Genomic DNA, 22,435 nt, shown 5'->3' with positions numbered 1-22,435 from the left:
GGGACTCTAAGAAAATGAATGTGTACCTTGCATGTGTCTCTAATGCCAGCTTACATCAACAGATACACTTTTAAAAAGGTCGGGTTGCCAAACAAATCAGAGATTTAGTGATTAAACTGCGGTCACTGTAGGCATGCATGCACTCTGATAATTTTATTACATTTTTTAAACTATGTCATCTAATTCATGTGGCTCTAGATTGAAATCCCAAAAGCCACAACTACAGAGGCCTCACACCTTTACATTCATTCCAGTCAACCTCTCTTGCTGAAAGTAAGTTCAAGGAGAAAAAAAGAAAAAAAAAAAAAAAAAAAAGAACGAAAAAATTTCTTTCTCCTTTCTCTCTGGAGTTAAAATTTGTTACACATCTAATTGCACAGTAGGTAGTGCATGGTAATCAGAAACAATGTTCTACACAGGAAATACAAACCAATTAAGAAAGACTTCACTATCTGGAGTTTTATCCTACCTTTTGTTACAGTTACTGGTAGTATCAGTAGCGTTATGTACTTTGTACCTATGCAGAAACTGACCCCAAATGGCTAAACAGATGCCATGAGCCAAGCACCCCTTTTCTTACTGTGTCCTCTGATCTGATCTGCAGTTCACATCTTTGAAAACCTAATTACAGCTCCTGCCAGGCAGAGGTCGAGGCAACATACGCCTCCCGTTCAGTTGAGCAGCATGGCCTTCAGCACACTCCTCCCTCTCCTTAGTACCACAGAAAGAGCCTGCAGAACTGCTGTGGTGCTGTGTTACTGCTCATGAAAGAGACAGGTGTGTGACTAGCAGCAGCCACAAATGACCAGCAATCCATGACCTACAAGAGAGTTTAACCTGACCACAGATTTACCGTGCCTCGGAGGGAGGAGACAGCCCAGCTGGCACCATGCTTCCAAGTCTTTTAGCTCTACCACACCGCCTGCAAACATGGTTGCAGCATTTCCACAGTAAGTTCCCGTTTAGCAGCAGGTCAGTTGTACTTGTCCAGGCTCTACGCCACACAGCTGAACTCTGCAGGCGCCAGCCTGGCAGGGTGTACAGCCAGCTCAGGCTGCCCCATGCCGAGTTCCCAGAATGGGAAACACGGGGTGCCTGTTGCCAGCATTGCTGTGCAGCTGTAACTCAGAGGCAGCCCAGCTGGAAAGCAGCTGCAGAGCCACACACTGTGACACTCTGTACCACTCCGCAGCACCTGAGTTTCTGAAAACATTTTTTTGGAATTAAATATTTTAGAATTAATAATTGGTCTTAATGCACCACAATATATTGGCACTTAATGCAGTGCCAGTGAGGGGAGGGTGGGGAGGAGGATTCTGCTGGACTTGGCGTGGCTCCAGCTGGCTTCCCACATGGCAGCCTGGTCCTCTCTGCTTCCACGTGCAAACAGTCATACCTCTGCCTCACAGTCCAAGTGGGCACAATACCTGAGCTCTTCTACCACACGGGGTATCTCTGCCTACTGGTCTCTCAGACAACAGATAGAAACCCACAAAAAAGCACATGGGAGAGAAACAGGTGTTACTGATACACTGTAGCTGTAATGCAGGATACCCAGGCTCACCTACATGCTGCAGCTGTAACGCAGGATACCCAGGCTAGCCTGGGCACCTGAATTTAGGCACTTTCCTACAGAATAACACAGCCCTTCTCAACACAGGGAACAAGCCCATGCTTGTTTTCCATACCAATTAGCCCACAGTGCCACAGCTTCACTGTTTAAATTTTCAGATCACCTGTGTTGCCATTATTTTATTTTTTTTTTTTTTACTTTGTAGACACACCCTTGACCATACCAATGGCTTTTAGATCTGTCCCGCAGTGAGAACCAGGCACCTCAGGTACTGACCCACCGCCTGGAGCATTGCAATGCTCTCTTCCACTTCATACCATGTGCTCAATCCTCCCATCTGGGAAGATCACAAATCACATTAGAAGTAAAAAAAACCGGAAATTACCTCAAACAAGGCCAGATTTCTGTCATAGTAATCACCTCCCTTGCCAGCTTCTGAACTGTTCAGAAAAGGACTGTTCTCCTTATGGTTGCCATGACCTACAAAGAAAAAAAAGCAGGTTTTGGTAAGTGCAGAAAGACAGACGTTGTAACCTTGACAAAAACCATAGGGAATAAATTTGTTTGGACAACTGAATCTGTTTCTTTTCAGTGTCTGAAGTTATGCAACATTCTCAATATTGGAGGTGTTACTCTGGTATTAGAAACAGAAATAGAGTTATTTCTAATCCTCCATTTTCATAGGAAAAAAAAAAGTCACCTCAAAGAAAAATTTACAGGTACTCTCACAGCTATAACACTATCTGTACCATTATTCTCTAACATTCCCTTTTAAAACCATCTCTTACATAGAACAGTGACAAGCAACAGGTCAATTCTCATGCACTTACAAATCACTACTAACACTAAGCGCAAATTTAGAGCAGCATGTTCAAACAGATTAAGTAGATTTAGTAACCCTGAGCATTCAAAGACTAGATTCTGTTATTACAATACAGGTAAAAATTGACCAAAGCCCTTCCCTCTCCCCCTTCTTTTTTTTGCTGTTGGTGTTTTGCTGTTGTTTGGGTTTTTACCATGCCCACTAACCCTAAACATCAAACGTGCTCACTTCAAGATGCTTTTACCCTTTATTGTAGTTTGAACATTTAGACTGCATTCTTCAGACTCCTTTTATGCTTTTAAGTTAAAACCTAACATCAGGTATAGCAAAAGCAAAGCATTCACATATGCAATTAACAATGTTAAAAAAAAAAATTACATCCAAGATCAGTGGAGCTGTTTGTAACAAGTAGTAGCTTACAAAAAAACCAAACAAACAAAAAAAACAACTCACAAAACCAAAAACACATAAGGGCACTATAGTGTAAAATAAGCTCTGGAGGAGGAAAAAAAAAAAAAGCAAGAAGTTGATTCCAGTATTCAGAAGTTCTCAGACCTATGACTCCCATTACACTCTGCTTGAAAAACAAAAATTCCTTTCTTTCGCCTGTAACTCTTCACTCCCTGCTCTTTCAGCCAATACAAACTAAAGAGATCTCCAAGAGTATCTCCTTAAAAAATGATTAATCCAAGGAATACTTTTTTTTCCATTTACAAAAAAAAGTAAGCACTAAAGAAATTGAAAATTAAAAAAAAGATTATTATCTCAAATGAAAATACTGGAAGTTAAAAGTAGTATTGTACACTGAATACATAAAAAGCAAGATATTGAACAGCTGAATTTTTTGGTGTATATTTTCAGTGACTAAGGTAAACAACAAGGCTGCACTAAATTAATGTAACTGAAGTGAAAGTACCTCTCCATTTTGCAATCTGAATCAACTTCCAAAATGAACCTAACGGGCAAAGAGAAGACTCCTCCCCACACCCAGTGGTCAGCATATGCCACACTGTTACAAAAGTAACTGCTACAAGCAAAAAAATGATGAGAAAGTTCAGTACTACTCTTACTGACAGGAAGGGAACACAGGGGAAGGAACACAACTTGCTGGGAATTGCTGACAAGTGTTTTGAACACAACTGTTGGAAAAACATTCTTCACAAGCAACAGAGGTCTTTTTAAGCTTCTGGAAGTAAACACTTAGCTGACCAAAAATATTTGCAGATAGCGGTCTACTGTGCTTGCGTGCCTGTCGCTTTTCTCACAGCTCTGGCAACACCAACACGTTACTGAGCAGCTGCCTTGCACAAGTGGGCTCGGCTGATCTGCTGACCCCACCAACGTGCAAGAGATGTTCACATCGCTGCACGGTGTAGAATTTTGTGCACAACTAGAAAAACATCAGCAAGCTTAGCAACACAGCATCAAAATAGTTATCAACTTCAGCAAAGGTAAATATTTACTAAAAAAGCCGCAAAAACTACTTGCTTGCTGTATTTGTTGGGTCTACATTGGCGGGAGACGCAGACAGGAGCGATTTTATTGCAGTATGTATTATAAGCCATGCCACAGTCCATTCTGTCCTTCTGTGGTTGAAGTAAATTTGTGATTTTTGCTGAGGAAATGGAATTATTGGCCATCCAGGTGTTACTCATTGAATTGGGCACAGCTGCAAATGATAACGACAACATCAACAGAAATAGTGCCTACTGGATTCTTCAAGACTCTGGTCTATACCTTATCTTCTCATCATTGCACTTACCAAACACCGCCAAGTTCATGAGTAATTTTGTTTTGTTTTCTCATTTCCTATATACTAGCTCTGGTAACTGAACGTTTGGGGGGAAAAAAAAAATCAAAGTATTTTCTTTGTTGTTGTTTAAATCACTGAGTGATCTTGAAATCAGTTCTTTGCTGTCTTAGCTTTCCTTGCTCTTCCGTCAGCAACTTTACCTTACAGAAGCAGCTTACCACTACCTCAAAAAAGTATAATGGGCATTCCTTTACTTGTAATGCTTACAGAAACTCTCATGCTTTTTATGTATAAAATCACACTGTTGTCAAGATAACTCATACGTTCAATCTCAGATTTTTATGTAAGATGAAAATTGTTCTGCTCCTTCAAAATGCAAAGCCTCTCATTACCGGCATTGGTATAACCTACCCTTAGAGTTCAGAAAGATTACTTTGTACCACCTCTGAGCCTGACAAAGACCAGTGACTTAAGATGAATCTTCATGTTAATTGGCATTATTTTTCATATGCATCTTCATTTTAACTGCATTAAATTTTTCGCAATTGGTCTCTTCAGAAGCATGCTCTCTCTCTTCCCCTCGCCTCCCCTCCCCCCTCCAACTTCCAACTCCTCTCCATTCTCCATTTGCTTCCTCAAGCATCACCCAGTTCCTTCCCATTAAGACTTTTCCTTGGTGAGCTTGCTCTATACATCTTCCTGCACACAGGAAGCCCACACAAAGCAAACTGCAATAGAAAAATCAGTACAACTAGTCATTGGAAAGAGAATATTGTTTTTGCAATTGCTAGGGCACGTTTTCTTCTCGATGGAAAGGAAGTTCAGGTAACAGAGAAATAGAGCTGGCTTTTTACCACATTCACGGCACTAGCTCCATTATCCTGAAAGTCTGTACAGATTGTTAATTACTGCGGACAATGCAAAAATAAAAAGTGAATTTTCAAACTGTATGATTCTACCGATCCAATGAAGCGCTGCATTAAATCCCCCTCAAGCACTGAACACTTTCAACAGGAAGCAAAGGAGCATAAGTTCATATTCAAGTTCTTTACAGTGATACCCTATTTTAACTTCACCAACACGTAGAACTGAGTGCTGCAGAGATGTGTGCTGATTCAAGAGGAGTACTACACTGCTAAGTTATATACCGCTAATTAAATGATAGCCAAAACCACCTTCATCACAGCTGCACATTCGGTGCAATCTCCTTTTCAGACACATCCTAAATCACATCGTCAAAGTGTTCGTCTCATTTTCCCTCTTTCCATATTCTGTTTGCAATTTCATGAGTAAAAACTATGGCAGATGACCATTTCCTCCACAAATGTACTTTGATAAAACAGAATAAAAAGCATAGTATATAATACATACTGCAATAAAGGATTTGTCTAGTATATTCCATCTGCCAATGAGCAATACCAGCAGCTTCAAAGAGACTTACTTGCATGGGAAGAGCTTGTTTTCTCCATCAGTTTTGGAAGAGAGCGGAGGTGGCCTCGGAAAGCTACTCCGGGGAATTCTTGCCCCAGCTTCACACGAGGACAGTTTACATTCTGAAGCATGAAGTCTCCTGGGCAAGCACCATCTTGTGACATGCGTACAGTTTTCCACATTTTTAGTTATCAAGTCTTTGGTCTTGGACAGTAGCTATGTGGTGTTAGTTTTCCTCATGCAAGATTGTTTTGGAAGGAACATTTCTTAAAGAGCGAGCTATACACTCTGCAACAGAGAATAGTTTATTTGCCTTAGTCCCTAATTAATCCCAATTTTTGAGACAGGCAAGCTATATTCCAAGTAGGTTAATGTTTCCTTTCCACTTGTTTCATTCTTCTCATTCTTTCATTCTTTGTTATCTTTCAATAATTAAGGCATTTTATTTCTGAGTGCTACCAGTTCTCTTCCAAACCAAAGAATTCTATTTGCGGCCACCACTACAATTATACAGTTGATCTAAACATCTCCACCACAGCTCCCTGAACATTTTAGAGCTCCCCTACTCAGGTATGGACACAGGTCTGTAGAACGAAGTTCATCGTCGTGTGGATCACCTGAGTTCCATAAAATATCAAAGATGGTCCACGGTACAAAACCTAAAACTCTTAAGCATGCATACTCCCACACACGCAAACACACAAGCCCAGGAGACAGAATAAAAGCAATAAATGGATGTCCAAACTTTTGCCTAACTTTCATCTCATTGCCAAGAAAAAAGACTGAGGCAAAACTGTAGCAGATATTCTACTGACTGTTTTTTTGTTGTTCTCCAAAAAGTTTATGTTGTCTTTACTTTACAAGAAAAAAAGAAAAGAAAAAAAGATTAGTAACACAGAGGACAGTGTTCATGTCACTGCTTTCCTTCTGGAAGAATATTAGGCCAGAGAGACACAGTTCTGCTGCTTCAGCATGCCAAGTGCAGGTCTTTGTGCAAGCCATTGTGTTTTCTTCAGTAACTTGAGGGATGAAAACCGGAATTTAGAGAGAATTACAAACAAAACATGTATATGAAAGTAACTATAAGAAACAGAGATTAGTGAGGATAAATAAAAGCTGAACAATGAGGCACAGCGAGACTACTGGAAAGAAAGACCAGGAAGCTTCACAGTGATAAACTCTGCTCAGCCAGACTACTAAGAGAATACTCATCCCTGTGAGAAGGTGGCAGGAATGGCTGCATGACTCAGCCTGTCCAGGTTTTATTCTCCTTTATTGTCAGTTTTTGAATTCCTTTAAAGAAAACCACCACTCCCCTACTTCATCATGTTCAGTTCAGTAAGTGGAAATAAGCGCATCTTACAACAACTTTAGATCTTTCCATTTGGACACGATTAACTCAGAGAGACGCCCACCTAGTTGTTAGGGAGGCTCTACCTAGCTGACAAGTTAGGGCATGCCGAAAGCCCAGACGGACACAGCACAGATAACAAGTGAAAAACAGAGTAATGCTAACTGAGCTGTGGTAAGGCTTAAAACATATTCAAAAAAAATAAATAAAGATTCCCAGGAGGACTGAACTTTGATAACAAACTTACGCCGCTTGGCTTTCACAAGCATATATGCCTGAGATAATTACACCAAGTTGGTGCGGTACCTACTCCATGCTAAGCCTCTCAAGAGGAACGCAGAGACCCTCAGACATGCTTGGCTAGGCAAGTATGCTGGACAAAGCTCCAGATATGGCTACAGCCTGTGGCCATGGCATGTAGAGTTGCCATCGTTCTCCCTGCCTGAAATATCAAGAGCTAAATCTTAACTGAGGGCCTAAATATCTTTAAAGAACTTTAGGGTGAACCAGAGCACAAATCAGAATTAGAAGTGAAATGCTAGGCTTGACAAAGAAATGCATTGGTTTATTTACCTCTCTGTAACTAACAAACAGCAGATATTTACTAGAAAACCAACTCAAAGGACAGCCCAACACTCCTCCCCTCAATGTAATTGAATTTCTGGAGCAGCATACGGGTTACTACCTCACTTGTAATTGTACCATGCACGTACAGACTCCTCTGTGTACACCACAGTAAAAAAAAAAAAAAAAAAAAAAACAACACAACTGTAATGAAATTGACTGTGTAGGAGCTAACACCACTTTTTTCTGTTATTCACACACTATTTTACAAGCATCACTGGCCACGAAGCCTGTGATAGCTAGGGACACACACTGAGCTATTTTCATGCACAGAGAACATTATTTACTCTTACTTTTTTACTATTAAAAAAAATAAAAATTGTACTTGTAATATTTCATCTACCAATAACACTGGAATCTAAGATTAGAAATTAAGAGGTGATACCCAAGCAGTTGGCACGGGCTTCCTTTAAGCTAATTTCAGCAATCTAAACGGAGGCAGCTATATTCAACTAACCGTGTAGGCGCACCTTTTACTAAGGGATGGCTCAGTTCGCTGATCCCTGCGGTGCCTCTCCTTCACACACATCTCAGCCTGCTGCAACTTACCTCTAAAGAGACTCTAACTTCAACAAAAACCTGATTTATGGATGGTTTAAGGTATGCAAAATTTATCCTACTTTGAAAGCTAGCCAGTTCCGTTCCAATTTATTTATGCTTTTCCAGATTTTCATGTGTCAAGGTCTTCTGCAACTTTCTACGCAACTGGTAATTAGGGCAGAATTCAGTTTGATTTTTTTGACCACAAAAAACCAAAATAGGTTTGCTACATTTCCTGTTCTCACAAGACGAGAAGCAAATGACTACACCCAAGATAGGTATTCTATAGGGAGGAAAAAAAAAGTCAGAGGAACAACAGGATTGCTGCAAACAGAAATTCTTTTCAGGCAGAATATTTCTTCCTTGCATAATCGGGTAACTTTATTAGTCACAACATTATCTTTGAGGACACTTGTTCACAGCCTTAAGGGTAAAGTTTTAATAGAAAAAGCTGTCCATGTCCATTTTAACTACACTTTGGGGTTTTGGTTTGTTTGCTTCTACAAAAGAAACTGTTCTAACACAGTTCTTGAGAAAGCACTTTCCAGATGTTAACAACGATACTGCTTTCCCGAGCACTTGTATTGTGAGATAAAACTCCAAAAAGGCCGTGCTATGTTCAGATAGCATGCTTTCTCATTGCCACCAGCAGTAAAGTTTTGCAGAACTGAGCACTGCTGAAGAACAGAAAACCCTAACAAGTTCCTTGGCCTTTTGCTAGTAGTTCCAAGAACGCTGGTATCTCCACACTTCAATGCAGCAAAGCATTCAAGAGTATTGTTGAAGGGTATCAGCAGACTCTCAGGTTAAGATAACTTGAGAAACATGTAGATGACAATTTGATTTCAAATACATTCTAAATTGGCTTACATACTTTATTTATGTGGTTCTTCACATGTGGCTGGGCTAAACAAAACCCTTACTCACCCTCAGAACTGTTATGAAACCTCTTTCTTGGTTCATTCAGGAGACTACAACAACTGATTTGATTACAAATGTATTTTTGCAGATATCATTATCCATAAATTTCATAAACAGAAATCAGATATTGATTCTTTTCTTAAATTACACTTTCAATTGCTTAGTAAAAATCCTTAGGCCAAAGTAGAGAACTTATTTAAAAATAATAAAAAAGACAGCCTATTAGAAATGTTTGTTTCTCCATGGACAACACACAGGTAGCCAGAAACAGGAAGCATTTCTGAAATGAAAATTCTGATTACCAACTCATTGATGGCAGCAGAACAGGCACCTGACATCACAAATCTGGCAATGACAAACACTTATTTTCACTTCAGCTACAAAGAAGTCCTTATTTTCCAAAGCACTTTTTTCATGCAAAAACAAAGTCATGATTTTGGATTTAATCTTCAGTTTTTTCAAAACTGAAAATGTGAACTGCACTATTTTGCAGTAGCAGAAGATTGATAGTGACATTCCAAGCTGAGAAAAAACAGTTCTCAAAATATTTCCAAATACTAAGATCTTAGGCTTGGGGTGGTTTAGGTGTTCAGTTGTTTGTGGGGTTTGGTGGTTTGTTTGTGGTGGGTTGGGTTGTTAGGTTGGTTTTGGGGTTTTTTTTGGGGGGGGGTGTTGGAGGGTGGTTTTGGTTTTTTTAATTAGTAGTATTATATTTACATCAGAATTAGGAAAAACAGGAAATATAGCATTGCATCTGATACAACTCATCCACACTTGCACACTAGGTGTTGGTAATGAAATAACTAAATTTTGTTAATGCTAGTTCACTTTGAAGACCTTGGGCTACCAGGTCTTTTTCACTGAGGGTGGCAGGACGCATGAGCTGCAAATTCCAGGCTGACCCAGTATTTTATGGAAATAAAGGCTGAAGTTGCACTAGATAACAGCCCATGCAACAATAAGGCTATGTGAGAGGAGAGACACCTGGATAGCTTTTAGACAGCAAAGAGATCCTCTACGTTTGAAACTGGCTCAAACTATCAGCCCCACTGACACTGAACTCCCCCATGCTGCATCCAGACACACGCTTCCACCAGAAACTGCAGCTTAAAGGCCAAACTACCGGCATTCATGAGTATTTTAAGATCATAGTGTGTTCATTCATCATTTCAGACTAACACGTAACATTATGTACTTCACTGCTAGACTGACACTGTCATTAAAGTTTTGAGTTTTACTGAACTTAACCCGACTAGGAAAGGTGTACTACTTAAAATTCATTACACACTACACCACAGGCATCACGTATATATTTATAATCAGCGACAGCTTTGGCATCTACAAAATTGACACAAAGCACAGGTTTGCCAAAAAGTAAATTAAAAAGGTCTATTGTTGATAATATATTAGTTCCCCCGAAACAGTTCAGAGTTTTAAAGGCTGCGCTTGTTTGTGTTCTACATAAAAGCAACAGCCAAAGCCTTCCCACAGAACACCCTATGCAACAGTTAGGCTGCACCAGAGCACAGAATTAAGTGTACAATTAAGCACAGATCTTTGATTTATCCCTAGATAAACACGCGTGAAGTTATATCAGACTTCTACTGTACTTTGCAAAACTAGATTAGAGAACAGCTTTACCAATCAAGTTGACCAACACTGCACAACTCAAAGGATTTAATCCTGTGTTTCAGAAAGCACAATGATTTTATTCTTCAGTTAAGATACACCGATAGTTTCTGAACACTATAATCCTTTGTCGTTACTAATATCAACATGAAGTACTTACCCTTTAGCAATAGCTCTTTGCCATTTTCAGTAATTTGGTTTACCATTATTCTTCCTTCTGCTCTTAGTACATGCTTTAGTAAATGCCGCCTCTGTGAAGTCCTGAGGATCGGACAAATTTCATAGCATCATATTCCCAACATAACTTTTTTCTACCTCCTCTGACAAACTGGCTGCTGGCTGCAATGTTGAATGGGACTGATCTCTTTCAGGAAGCAAAAGGGTTTCTCACAGAAAGCTAAACTGACACAGATATAATCCTGCCATTCTAATCTCTTCAACACTTGAGAAAAATACACAAATGTCAGGATCTTACTGAAAACGCTATTTGTGAAATCCCGAACCAGCCACATTTAAGAGGCACATTGCCAGCTGTTTGCACACTTATTCAGGAAAGCAAATGCCACAAATGTGCTGCTTGCCCAGTGTGAAATAAGACAGCGTTTAAAACCTGTTAATGCCAGGAAAAGTATAGCTCTGTGACGTTAGCCCTTCAGGCATTTCGGCTTTCAAGTGAAACCAGTGATGTATTTCTTTCCATCTTCAATACTTTTTACTATGATTACCAATTAATGGATGAATTGTATGCAAGACCACAAAGAAAAAAAAAAATGCATCAGCACGATGAAATGGAGGTTTATATAAGATACATAAGTAAATACTAACGTAATGATTCTAAGCAGTTCCTAATTACTAGAACCCCCTCCCATTCTGCTCATTCGTAGTGAGGTCCTCTGGATGGCACACACCACACTGAGACCTATCCAGTAGGTGAATGCCTATATAAATTAGATGCCAAGTCACTTCTGAAAAATTGGATTTAGGAACTCACATCACTTAGGAGCTTTCATAATGTAACTTGTCATTGCCAGCTGAAAAAAACACTATAAAAACAACCTTTGTACTTCACTGTAATCCACTTCAGAGGTTCTTTCATGTGGAACGACTCCAAATCATTTCTCACGACTATCCTCCCTGAAACTCCATCCCTTCACATGCATGAAGGCACCTCAGATACTCTGAGACGGGGTGTGCTGTATAGGGAGAAGCATTCCAGCATTTTCCCTGCCTCAGGAAAAGCCTCTGACCTTGCTGTAGAATGTTCTCATTTTCTCTGAGAGATAGCAACATACATCTCTATGAGACCAGCATGCAGATTCCATGCGATACTCAATTCACCTCTCCCATACCAAGCACAGAAATCTTTTTCAGCCCTATACCTGCTCAGCTGACCATGGCTGCACAGTAAGACGGGTGAGAGAACAACAAAATCCAAACTAAAAAAAAAAAAAACAAAAAAACAAAACAAAAAACCACACCAAAACAACCAACCCACAGCACACACCACAATTTCAGACAGAACTGCTCCCTTCTCCAGATCAACATGTGCCAAAGAAACAATTGTACAGGCACAATTGTGTGAGTGACAAGGAGATGGGAACAGCAACCATTAATTCAGTATTGCCGCCAGCTCAAAAAATTTCCTACAGGGAACAAGCAGAAATAGAGGAGATATGAGCCAGACTGCTAAATATCTCCAGACGTACAGAAAATAACAGAAAAAGGAGGTTTAATCACTTTGGAAATTTCAGTGCATGTACATTCTATGTGTTACATACTACACAAAGTATATTAACAGACATCTACTATCCATTCCTAGAAAACAGTAAAAAGACATCTGTAATCACTTACAGCTTATTGTGAAGCCCTGAATATTTTAACTGTATTCAGTTATCTCACACAGAAAGTGCTGAACATCAGATTTTTCTTACATTTGAGAAGTACTCTTGCATGTGAAAACAAAGTGTGTGAGAGATTTTTTTTTTAAGCTAAGGGGGGGGGGGGGGGGGGAGGAAAAAAAAAAAAAGAGAGAGAAAGACAAAACAGAACTAAGTTGTATCTGCTCCAAGGATGAAGAGCTGACCTTTCAGCATGAAGTACTAAAACCAGCCAAAACTCACTGTAACTCTTGTCATAATACTTAAAGAAAGTACAAGTCAGCATGAGACTTCCCCAGGCAAAGGAAGTCACTCCATCCCACCGAGCATTTTAGAGGGCAGAGAGCGCTCTGATATTGCACACAATAAGCAACAAACCACAGCATTTGTAAAATACATATATTCAAAGCCGTGTTTACGAAGAGCTCACAGGTCTTCCAAAATAGCAGAAAATATTTCAGTGTGCAACACACAGCACAGATCAAGACAAAGTCAGATACATGGAGAAGCCACAAGGGCTTTTATCATCATTTTACAAGAAGTTCATCGGTTTGCAAGAGGATCAAAGCAAAACGAGTACAGCACGCTAGATTATAGAAACTCTTCAAGGAGCAATAGGCAACATGAGACCACCTGCCTTCTGCTCCAACAGCGAGGAATTACATCAAGCAATGCAACAGAACCAAAGTCAGAAGAACCTCAGGGACATGTAACAGTCAATTTGCTCCTGCTAAACATATGCTCCTACCACCAAGTACAGAATACAGTGTCTTAAAAGGGCAGAGGCAAAATACTGCAACTACTCTCCACGTGTTGCCTTGAGTTACAGCTTCAAAGCTCCCTGCATGTATGCTAAAAGACATCTTAACACATAGCAGATAATCATCCCACTGTCTGGTCATAGAGTATCGGGACTTCCCAAACATAGCTCAGCTATACCTCCCTTCATGTTTGGCTGCAATGTCCCTGAAATTAATCCCTGCCATTACCACCACACTCTCTGGAACATACCGCCACATCAAAAGTGAATGGTTTGTGTCCGCCTAGGCAAAGTAGCCAAGATATAAGCTAGATCCATGTGGGAACTGAATTGGGATAAGCCTGGCAAAGGTTGGCTTGTGATGCTCTAAAAACAGCTGTGCCCTGGGGATCATGCCCCAGTACAGGGTGCAGAACACAAATGCAAATCAAGGGAAAAGAAGGGGACGTGCCAGGAGGAGACAGACAAGTGGTACTGCTGCTGAACACTTTGTATTGTGAAATCACAGACTGGACAGTGAAAACTTTAGCAGAAGAAAGCAGAAAACGTTTGGGAGCAGTAGGTTCTTAAATCAGACCTGCAAGACTATTAAAGAACTTCTACCTTTGCCCTCTGCATCAGCTCTGGATACAAATATATACTATAGTAAGGAGTAGTAAAAGGGATGTGCATTCTATTATTTAGAAGTGTATCAAGAAGGCAAAGCTCCTGAATGCAAAGGTAGAAGGCGGAGGAGAAACACTGATGTGCTGTCCTCCATCAGAGACAGCAGCAGCTACACCATCTTCTTGAATTACTCTGAGTCCTGACTCGGATCTGACCTCCTACATGGGAAATCCAAAAGTGGACTTTGCACACAGGAGCTAAGCTCGGGGCTGCTCAGCTTGCAAGCAGAGACAGTGTCATAACAGAGAGTAGCACTGCTATAGATAATTTTATGAAAAACAATTATACTCCAGGGCATTAAAAAAAAAAAAGGTTATACTGCAGCAATCAGCAATTTAAAGCGTGCAAGAGCAAGTCTCAACAAGTTTGCCCTCCTTAGGAGTTACTCTGAGCAAAAGGGCAGCTTCTAATGGCACACCATAAAAATCCCTTTTTCCCTTCGATGTGGAAGCGAAAGACAAAAGTTTGGATGGTCTAACTTGCTTCACAATAAAGAGGCATATGTTCCAAACCCCTCAGATAAGAAATCGCTGGCTACTGGTAGGAGATGAAAATGAAGGTTGGCAATTAGACTGCAGGAAAAAAAAAACCAATACATACAGGTTTGTTCAGGCATAATTAGCTTGAATCTATACATAGCAAAGCATCCCTCTGCCCTGAACACAGAGATGTGTGCCACCTCTCCTGTCCCAGGATCTTGTTATACAACCTCTGCAATGGTTCCCTGCAAGCCAGCTTCCAACATCAGCTTATAGCTTTGATTCTAATTTCCAAAGTAATCAATGGATTGCATTCTAATTATATTAGAGACCATATGTCAATCAATGAAAAAGTTGAGCTTCTAGGTCACTCGGGTGAGCGGGGAGAAGGGGGTCAACTAAGCATTCTGGAGTGAAGGGGACGGACCTGTGAGACAGCCTTCCAGGGGACGTTAGGCAAACCCAGAATCTGAATACCTTTGGAAATGCTGCTAAGCCATGCCCTAAGCATATGAGCTTCCCAGTTTCCTATCACATCACTGTGACCACCAATACGAGGGTGGGATGATGACTGTCCCCTCAACAGTACCAGCAGTCTCCTCCCTCACCCCCTGCCCCAGCTGCCCAGCCCAAGCTGGCACCAGCCTCTCATCTTCTGCTCAGCAAAATGCCATTTCATTTACATTTTGGACAAGTCTTAGGCTGCTTCCAGTCAGCAAAGCATAACTAACTTGGCAAAACTGCCAACTTCTGAACCTCCCCCATTCATCCATAAGCTAAAGCTCCTTTTGGGCAATAAGCACTCTCTTCTGCAGATTGAACTTCACTTCTCTGTCCTACGGAGCAGAAGGAAGATCAAAAGATGATTAAGAAAAAAAATCCACCAAGCACCTTTAACGGTACCAACAACTGTGAACAAAATTATACCCAGAACTGTTCTAACCTATACCTCTGTTGCTCAGACATGAATTAAGACTGCTGGAAAGCAAACAGTCTTCTTCTCCAGGCCAAACCCAATACCTACCACAAAATCTAAAGCCCTATTACGTGACCTATCAGGAAAAATTGCTACTCCTTTAACTTCTTTTTATGGTTCAGAAGTGACAGCATGAGACTTGTGAAACAGCGTGTAAACTAAGAGTCGCTGAGGACAAACAGGCAGTAGACAGCCTACAAAATAACCTGCGGATAAGGGTGCGGAGAATGGCCGAAGAAAGGGGACCTGTGCTACACAACAGTATACAAAATGCTATCATATCCAAAACCTGGAGAAGTTTACTCCACATGCATTCTAAAAGCTGTATTTTTCCTGGTCACGTAGACTTTTCATAATTAAAGACAGAACACATTAAATGTATGTCAATTATTTGCTTTCATTAAAAGACTAATATTTTTGTGTGTATGGTATTTCGTTATTTTGCTTGCTTAAAAAGAAGATATTGTTTGCTTAGCAGCCAGTACAGCAGCCACTGTGAAAGATGCACAGTTCTCCATGCATGACAAAATCCAAGTATACTGAAAGAAATCATCCAAAGCAGCTCAACTGAAAGAACAAGAACAGAACTACTCATTGCTAAGGGATCACTTGGCATCATTTAAACAGATGCCTATTGAAAAATAATAATTAAGAGGGTTTATTACTAAATCAATCAAACAAACAAAAAAACCCTGAAACTTTCTTATTTGTGAAAATAAAACTCAGCTTAGTACAATTAAGAGATTCAAAACGTGCAATTCAAAGGTTACTGAATGGAAACATCCCTAAAACGTAATTCCAATAGGCTTTAGACCATGTCTTAAAGTGGTACATATTTTTTTTTCCTCTGTAGCTCAGGTCACAAATCAAAGTATTTAAAGCAAAATCTTGAACCATCAGGTTGAAGACACGAACCCTTGGGTCAAATAAATCTTGTTCCCACATACTGGTGATAACAGCAATTTCTCTGTAATATAGATCAGCCTGTACATTAAATTATTTGTTACATCACAGTCAAGAAGAGGTGTAAACCTTTAACTTGGTCTTGGAAGGGGAAGCTCACCAAATGCAGCTTTTCCCTCCCTGTGGCACTGGGTGTCACCCATTCTGTTACACACTTAAAGCAGTGATCACTAAGTGTTAACTTCCTCAGTGGTGGTGGTTCTTTAACTTCAGCTAGTGGCATTTACTAGTTGGCTACATTTCCTGGTCAATGAGGCTGCAAAGGACCTTAATCTCGACTCTACATAGAACTTTAGAGCAAAAGGCAGATTTAAACTTCACATTTAAGAGCATGCAAAAATATATTCTTTAATTTTGTTGCAGGGGAATAGAATGGAAATGTCACCGTTTTCTTTAAGGAAGTGAAACACTGAAAAAATTTGTAAGGGAAATTGAATAACACACACCGAGACCAATTTTATACATGAGAGAGATATGTACTACAAACACGGTAAGAAATCCCAAAATTTATTTGAATTTCTTTAGAAAAGTGCAGAGATTGAATAAAAGGTATAGCTTCGGCATATAAAAAAAACCCCCAAATTTAGTCTCAAATCAGGTTTGAAATGGGCGCTTAGCAAACCAAAACGAGAGCATTTGCAGGTAGAGTTAGATGGAAAATCCATGTCTTTTCATGTGCATTTGCTTAGTCTTCTATATGCAGGTGTTCTCAGAAGCACAAAACCTCAGCAGCTACCAAAGACCAACAAAGGGTTGTTTGGAAATTTTTTTCTTATCTTCTCTCAGATTTTTTTTTTTTTTTTTGCAACATACACACACACGTACAGTTACAGAAGCTGCTTTCAGATCACTTAGACCTATCACAAAGATCCTTCCCAGAGCTTTCCCAAATGACTGAAATGCCAGAGAACCCACAAAAAGGCCCATGTTTTTCTATATTTAGCCAAGTCTCCTGGCCGCCAGCAGTTGGCACCCAGATCCCCTTGGTACTGGACAGCTGCAGCCTCTCCAGCTCTGCCTGTATCACCACACAAATCAGAAGAGGTGTGAGAGACATGCTTAGCAAAAGTCACAGTTTATGCAGTAACATGAACTTTTTTCTTTTCCTAGGCAAGCATTTTAATAGATGAATTAAACCTTATGACACTCATGCTGCTATAAGAAATTTGAGGTATTCACCATGGGCTGCACTTAAAATGAGCTTCTCTGAGAAATTCCTTTGCTTACAAGCTATAAAGAAAGTATATACCACCTGCTTCACCCACGCAAGTGTTATAAACAGCCAACTGTCTCACAGAACACTTCTCCACTCTCATTTTTCACATACCCCACTCTTATCTTTCCTTATCTGAAAGCAAGAGCCCACTTATCTATGCACCTGTATTGCTGAGAAAAGTAGTGCAGAGTTCAGCACCGCTCTCAGTGCTGTGCTAGCTGCTGACTGCACTAACAAAAAAAAGAAAAAACGATACAGGACTTCACACTGATGATGCTACTGCTAAGACCCCTTTCAGGATCTGCATCTGAAATGATAAAAAAATTGCTGTGTATCCTACAAGTATCCCTTATAGGACTGGGATGAATATTGACATATTTAGCACTGACAGGACACCTTTAATATCTCAAATTCACCCATTAAACTTAACAGAGAGGGTAAACAGATGCCAAGCTTAGCAGAACACAAAACTCCCTCCTTCCTCATCAAAATGCAACCAAACTGAAGAAGGTACAGTCTCCAAACCATTTTCAGCAAGACAATAGTAAACAAATCAACGAAAAGCCAGTTCACTGACATCTGCACATTTCTATTCTCGGGTTACCTTCTTTCCTCCCAAACAAATCAGAGCTGCTGTTTCAACTTCTCCCCAGGCTCCCTCCTCCGTGACTTCTTTCTGCAATCTTAAGGCAGTATTAAAGCTGCTGAAGATGCACGTGCTACAGAGGTTCCGCAAAAATATCCTCCTATGACCACTGTAACTGCCATTTACCCACATGGCTGCTAGCAGAAGTTCTTGAATTTAAGATAACCTAAAATGTGTTTGCACATATTTTTCTGTCACTACTATTTAGATGTAGTACCTGATTCATCACATCACTAATTTTATCTATCTCTGGACTTTGCCAAAACACCTACATATACAAATTAAGCCCTTTGAAAAGGAATTTTTGAATGGTTTGTGCATCCCCACTGAAAGTATCTTCAGACATATTTTATGTGAGCTTTATTTCAAGTCTTGCAAAAGGCTTAAAACCTTTACTAGTAAGTTGCCACATATTAAAAAGCAGTGAAATGGGAAGAAACCTAAGGTATAAGCACACTGCTATCACACCAGAACTTTCTTCACCCATCTTCTCGAAAACAGCTTACTGCAAATGACCAGCACAACCTGTTGCTGCACAAGGGCACTGTACATACTGATGTAGACTGTAAGCGTGAGGAAAAGGTCTCAAGTTTACTTAGAAAACTCTGGGCTGAAAGGAAGCCATGTATAACTGGAACATAAGCAGAGCAATTCATTGGCAAAACCCAAGGGTGGCAGCTGACCAAAGCTGGTTAGTGACACCAAGCTGATTAGTGTCTCATTTCCACAAACAAAAGTCACGGGAAAATAAATAACTTCCCACAGGACACATGACATGGCTGCGCTTGGGTTAACAGGGTGCACAATCACTGTGGAGCTGAGATTCCTATTAAAGCAAAGCTTATTTGGTTTTTTTAAACACTATTCAGGCCCCACTGTCCCTCTTCCTACCCTCTGTACCCAACTTAATGTGCTGGCATTATTTCAAAGACTGAAGGGATGCCAAACTCACATTTCTCATCCCTGCCGATCCATAAAGCAGGGCTCACATGTTTATCATAGGATCACAGAATAATTCTTTGTACTCCTTTTGCTAAATGGAAGATGTCAAAATCTATTACAAGCAGTGGTAGTTGGTGGAACATGCTTAGAAAAAGAAAAAAAAGGCTGATTTTATTCACAAGTAAGCACTGGAGCTGTCTGGGAAGGCTAAATTATTGCACACTGACTAATGTCTTCTTATGGAAATGGTTGACAAGAAATTCTATTGCAGAATGGCTCCACGTCTGTAGCGTTTAGGTAACACCGTATCATTTGATGTCCTAAAGAAAGCAAAATTCAGAAAAAAAAAAAAACATTCAAAACCAAGGCTATGACAAATAAAGGTTGGAGCAAAAAGGGCAGAGTGAAACCAGGATCGGTCAGAATCATAAGCAACAGCCTAAGAGATTGCGCAAGGAGTACTGAACAATAAAGTAACTGCTTCACACGCTGTTACACACCCGCTATGAACAGTTACATTACCATGACAGACCGTCACGAAGGGCCATATGACTAACCTATCTCTGATCAATCCAAAGAAGTCTTTAAATAAGGTTCTGAATAGCAAGCTGATAAAACAAAACCTTGCGTGGAGAAGATTCATCAGAACAATCACAACTAACAACTCGTCCCGACTGCAGTGGCGCTACTTGATCGCACAGAAAGACTGGACAATTGGCATTGCTCAGGCAGCTCTGTGTGCATTCACGCACCGCCATACAAACCACATGCCCTGTGCTAGGGCCACAACCTAAAACTCTGGAATTGCATACTCAAGTCACAGTTTACCTTGGCTGGAACCAGGGGCATCACCAACACCAACAAATCCCTCCACGAACCCCACAACCAGCGGCTCCAGAAGGCTCTGGAGGGTCACTCTCCTCCCTCTGGTCCACAGCGCTGCTCCAGCCAGTGCTAAACAGCTGTGAGATACTTCTGTGGTCAACAGGAGCTTCGACCCCCCCACTATGTCACGTTATCAATGCTCCCCCAGTACAAGAGGCTGCGGTACTCTGCACAGGATGTAGAACGAAGCACCGAAACCCAAAGGAATAACACAAGGGAGTTCAGATTCCCCTCTACAGAGCCACGAACCCAAGAAACCTAGGAAGAGACAGAAAAGGCTGCAGGGAAGAAGAACATGCTTGTCAGTACAAGTAGGCAAGACAACATATCTTTATACATACACCCTGAGGATATGAAACAACGCTTAATTACTGTGAAAGTAAATTAAAAAATAGAAGGCAGCTACAGTTCAAACTGAAACAGAACTAACTACCATATATTAATAGAGATGTTACTAGATATTTATCAGTTTGTTTAAAATAAAGAGACTCAGCTAACTTCCAGCAGCGTGGTTCCATGCTGCAGTCGGAATAGCAGCACTTAAGAGATCACGGCTTGCTGGCTGCTGATAAGACTGTGAGACAGGGAGCCAAGTATCTTGCAGCGTGTTGTTTGCAAACATCCTACAGACAGTCTGATATCCAAATGACAGGCGGTTTGAACTGACCTTCCCTTATCCGCCACAGCAGTGGCTTCCACAAAGTCACACTTACCAAGCCATGGCCAAGGCTAGCTAGTGGAGAAAGTACTCCACCAGGTCTCCGCCTCAACCTGCTGAGATGGGTGAAAAACACCTGTTACTTTCATATGCAGGAACTGCATGTTCAGTAACCCAAGAATAAAACAGACCTTTTTTGACAAAATGAAGTCAAAGCCCTGCACAGCCTTTAGGGCTAGAGCTCACCTTGTCTGTGACAACACACAAGATGGGAAAAGCACCCACCTTTCCTCATTCCAAAATGCCCACGCTAGAAAAGAACCGACACAATGGACATTAGGCCTACGTAAGCTACTTGGTGTATGAAATTTAAAATTTGTTTGAAAACGATGCAAAGAAAGAAAGGGAAAAAAAGAGAAAGAAAAAGAATGGCGCATATTGGAGACAGAGGCACAGATTCGCAGAGAACTGAACAAGGTGACAAGGCAGGAATTGGACCTTGATCTCATGACAGTCGAACATCACTCAGCAAAATAAGCCTGCTCGCTTCCTTAAGCACAGGCCTGAGCAGCGCAGGCTCCCTTCAGGGATTACTGTGTGCTGAATAACATTCGCACTCTTGAAAAGTTTGACTGCACAGGCAAGGAAGAACAGGTCAGGTGTTTACTGATTTTTCTTTTGTTGCCTAAAGTCACACATGATTCACAGAGGGTAAGTCAAATCCACCAGCTGAGCCCGTGGGAAGATCTTCCTGAAGAGGTTACAGGGCTAAACGTAATAACCAAGGCAGAAAAAAGAAACAGATCCCACAAAGAGCTAAACCAGCCTTTTTACCAGAACTGCTCTACTCTCCAGATGTAAGCAGCCTTCAGTTTTACCGTAAAAAGACTTGCCGTATTTAAACTGATTTATACCTAAAAGTCACAGCCGCACACCAAGACAGGCTGAGCACCATACGAGCTGCCTAATGAAAGGACGTACTTCTCACCACCCAAAATCCCCTCCTACTTACGTGCTCCTCTTCTGTAAGCGGAATGTATTAGCGGCGCACACAAAGCAGCTCCGCCGAGCCGGGGCAGCTGTGCGAGCCACAGCCAGCCCAGCACGCTGCGGTGCGCCGGGGCCGGCGAGAGGCAGCGAGCCCCGGCTGGGCAGGCGCGTTGGGAATGACATAAGCAAGAAAAGCAGTCACCTGGGATTCGGCTCATTCAACCGAATTCTGTCACCCGTCCGTGCGGGCTGAGGAGCGCTGGAGACGTTTGAGCGTATCTCCGCGGGCTCTTATCGCCTCTGATGACTGCAGCCTGCGGGAGCCGCGATAACAGCCGGCCCCGGGCTACGGCTACCAACAAGTGGAGGGGCATCCCCGGGGCGGGTCCCGGCCCGGCGGGGCCACCCCAGCCACCGCACCCCGAGCCCACCCGCCGCCCGGCCCGGGCTGGCTGACGGCCGGCGGCGACGCTCCTCCGCCGGGCCGAGCTCCCCCGCGGGCCGCGCCACGGCGGCGTCCCGGCCCTGGCAACGAGCGGGGCCGCCGCCCGCCCCGGAGGAGCCCGCGGAGGGTGCGGGGGAGAGGGCTGCTCCTCCGGGCGCGGCGCCCCTCGCCGCCCCTCGCCGCCCCTCGCCTTTGTGTGCGGTAGCGATGCGGAGCGGAGGAAGGCAGGCTCGCCCCCGGCCCCCCGCCCCGGGAGCGGCCGGCACCGCCGCCCCCCCGCCCCGGCC

The 22,435-nt window shown here is 41.8% G+C and overlaps 2 protein-coding genes across 23 annotated transcripts in view; both read right to left on the bottom strand.

The window, feature by feature from the left end:
- The window catches only part of SLC12A4 (solute carrier family 12 member 4), a 52,660-nt gene that overhangs the window by 27,459 nt on the left and 2,766 nt on the right, over positions 1 to 22,435 (bottom strand). For 2 of the 9 annotated variants that reach the window (XM_014284499.3, XM_055726297.1), the window contains exons 2-3: positions 5,591 to 5,868; positions 1,959 to 2,053 (exon numbers count right to left, since the gene is read on the bottom strand). In XM_014284499.3, coding sequence (XP_014139974.1) covers positions 1,959 to 2,053; positions 5,591 to 5,762 — 267 coding nt within the window. In that variant the 5' untranslated portion in view covers positions 5,763 to 5,868. The other 7 variants (XR_008735054.1, XM_055726293.1, XM_055726295.1 and 4 more) reach the window with 6 other exon arrangements.
- LOC102055336 (dipeptidase 2) overlaps positions 16,862 to 22,435 on the bottom strand; it is a 41,608-nt gene continuing 36,034 nt past the window's right edge. For 11 of the 14 annotated variants that reach the window (XM_027813228.2, XM_055726312.1, XM_027813222.2 and 8 more), the window contains 2 exons: positions 18,187 to 19,490; positions 16,862 to 17,098 (listed from right to left, as the gene is read on the bottom strand). The gene's annotated coding sequence lies outside the window, so the exon portion shown is untranslated. The remainder of the gene's footprint in view (positions 17,099 to 18,186; positions 19,491 to 22,435) is intronic. The other 3 variants (XM_055726305.1, XM_055726307.1, XM_055726308.1) reach the window with 3 other exon arrangements.

Source organism: Falco cherrug, chromosome 14 (assembly GCF_023634085.1).
Source record: "Falco cherrug isolate bFalChe1 chromosome 14, bFalChe1.pri, whole genome shotgun sequence".
NCBI lineage: Eukaryota > Metazoa > Chordata > Aves > Falconiformes > Falconidae > Falco > Falco cherrug.
Note: the sequence above shows the minus strand (reverse complement) of the source record. Positions and strands in the feature narration are given on the sequence as shown.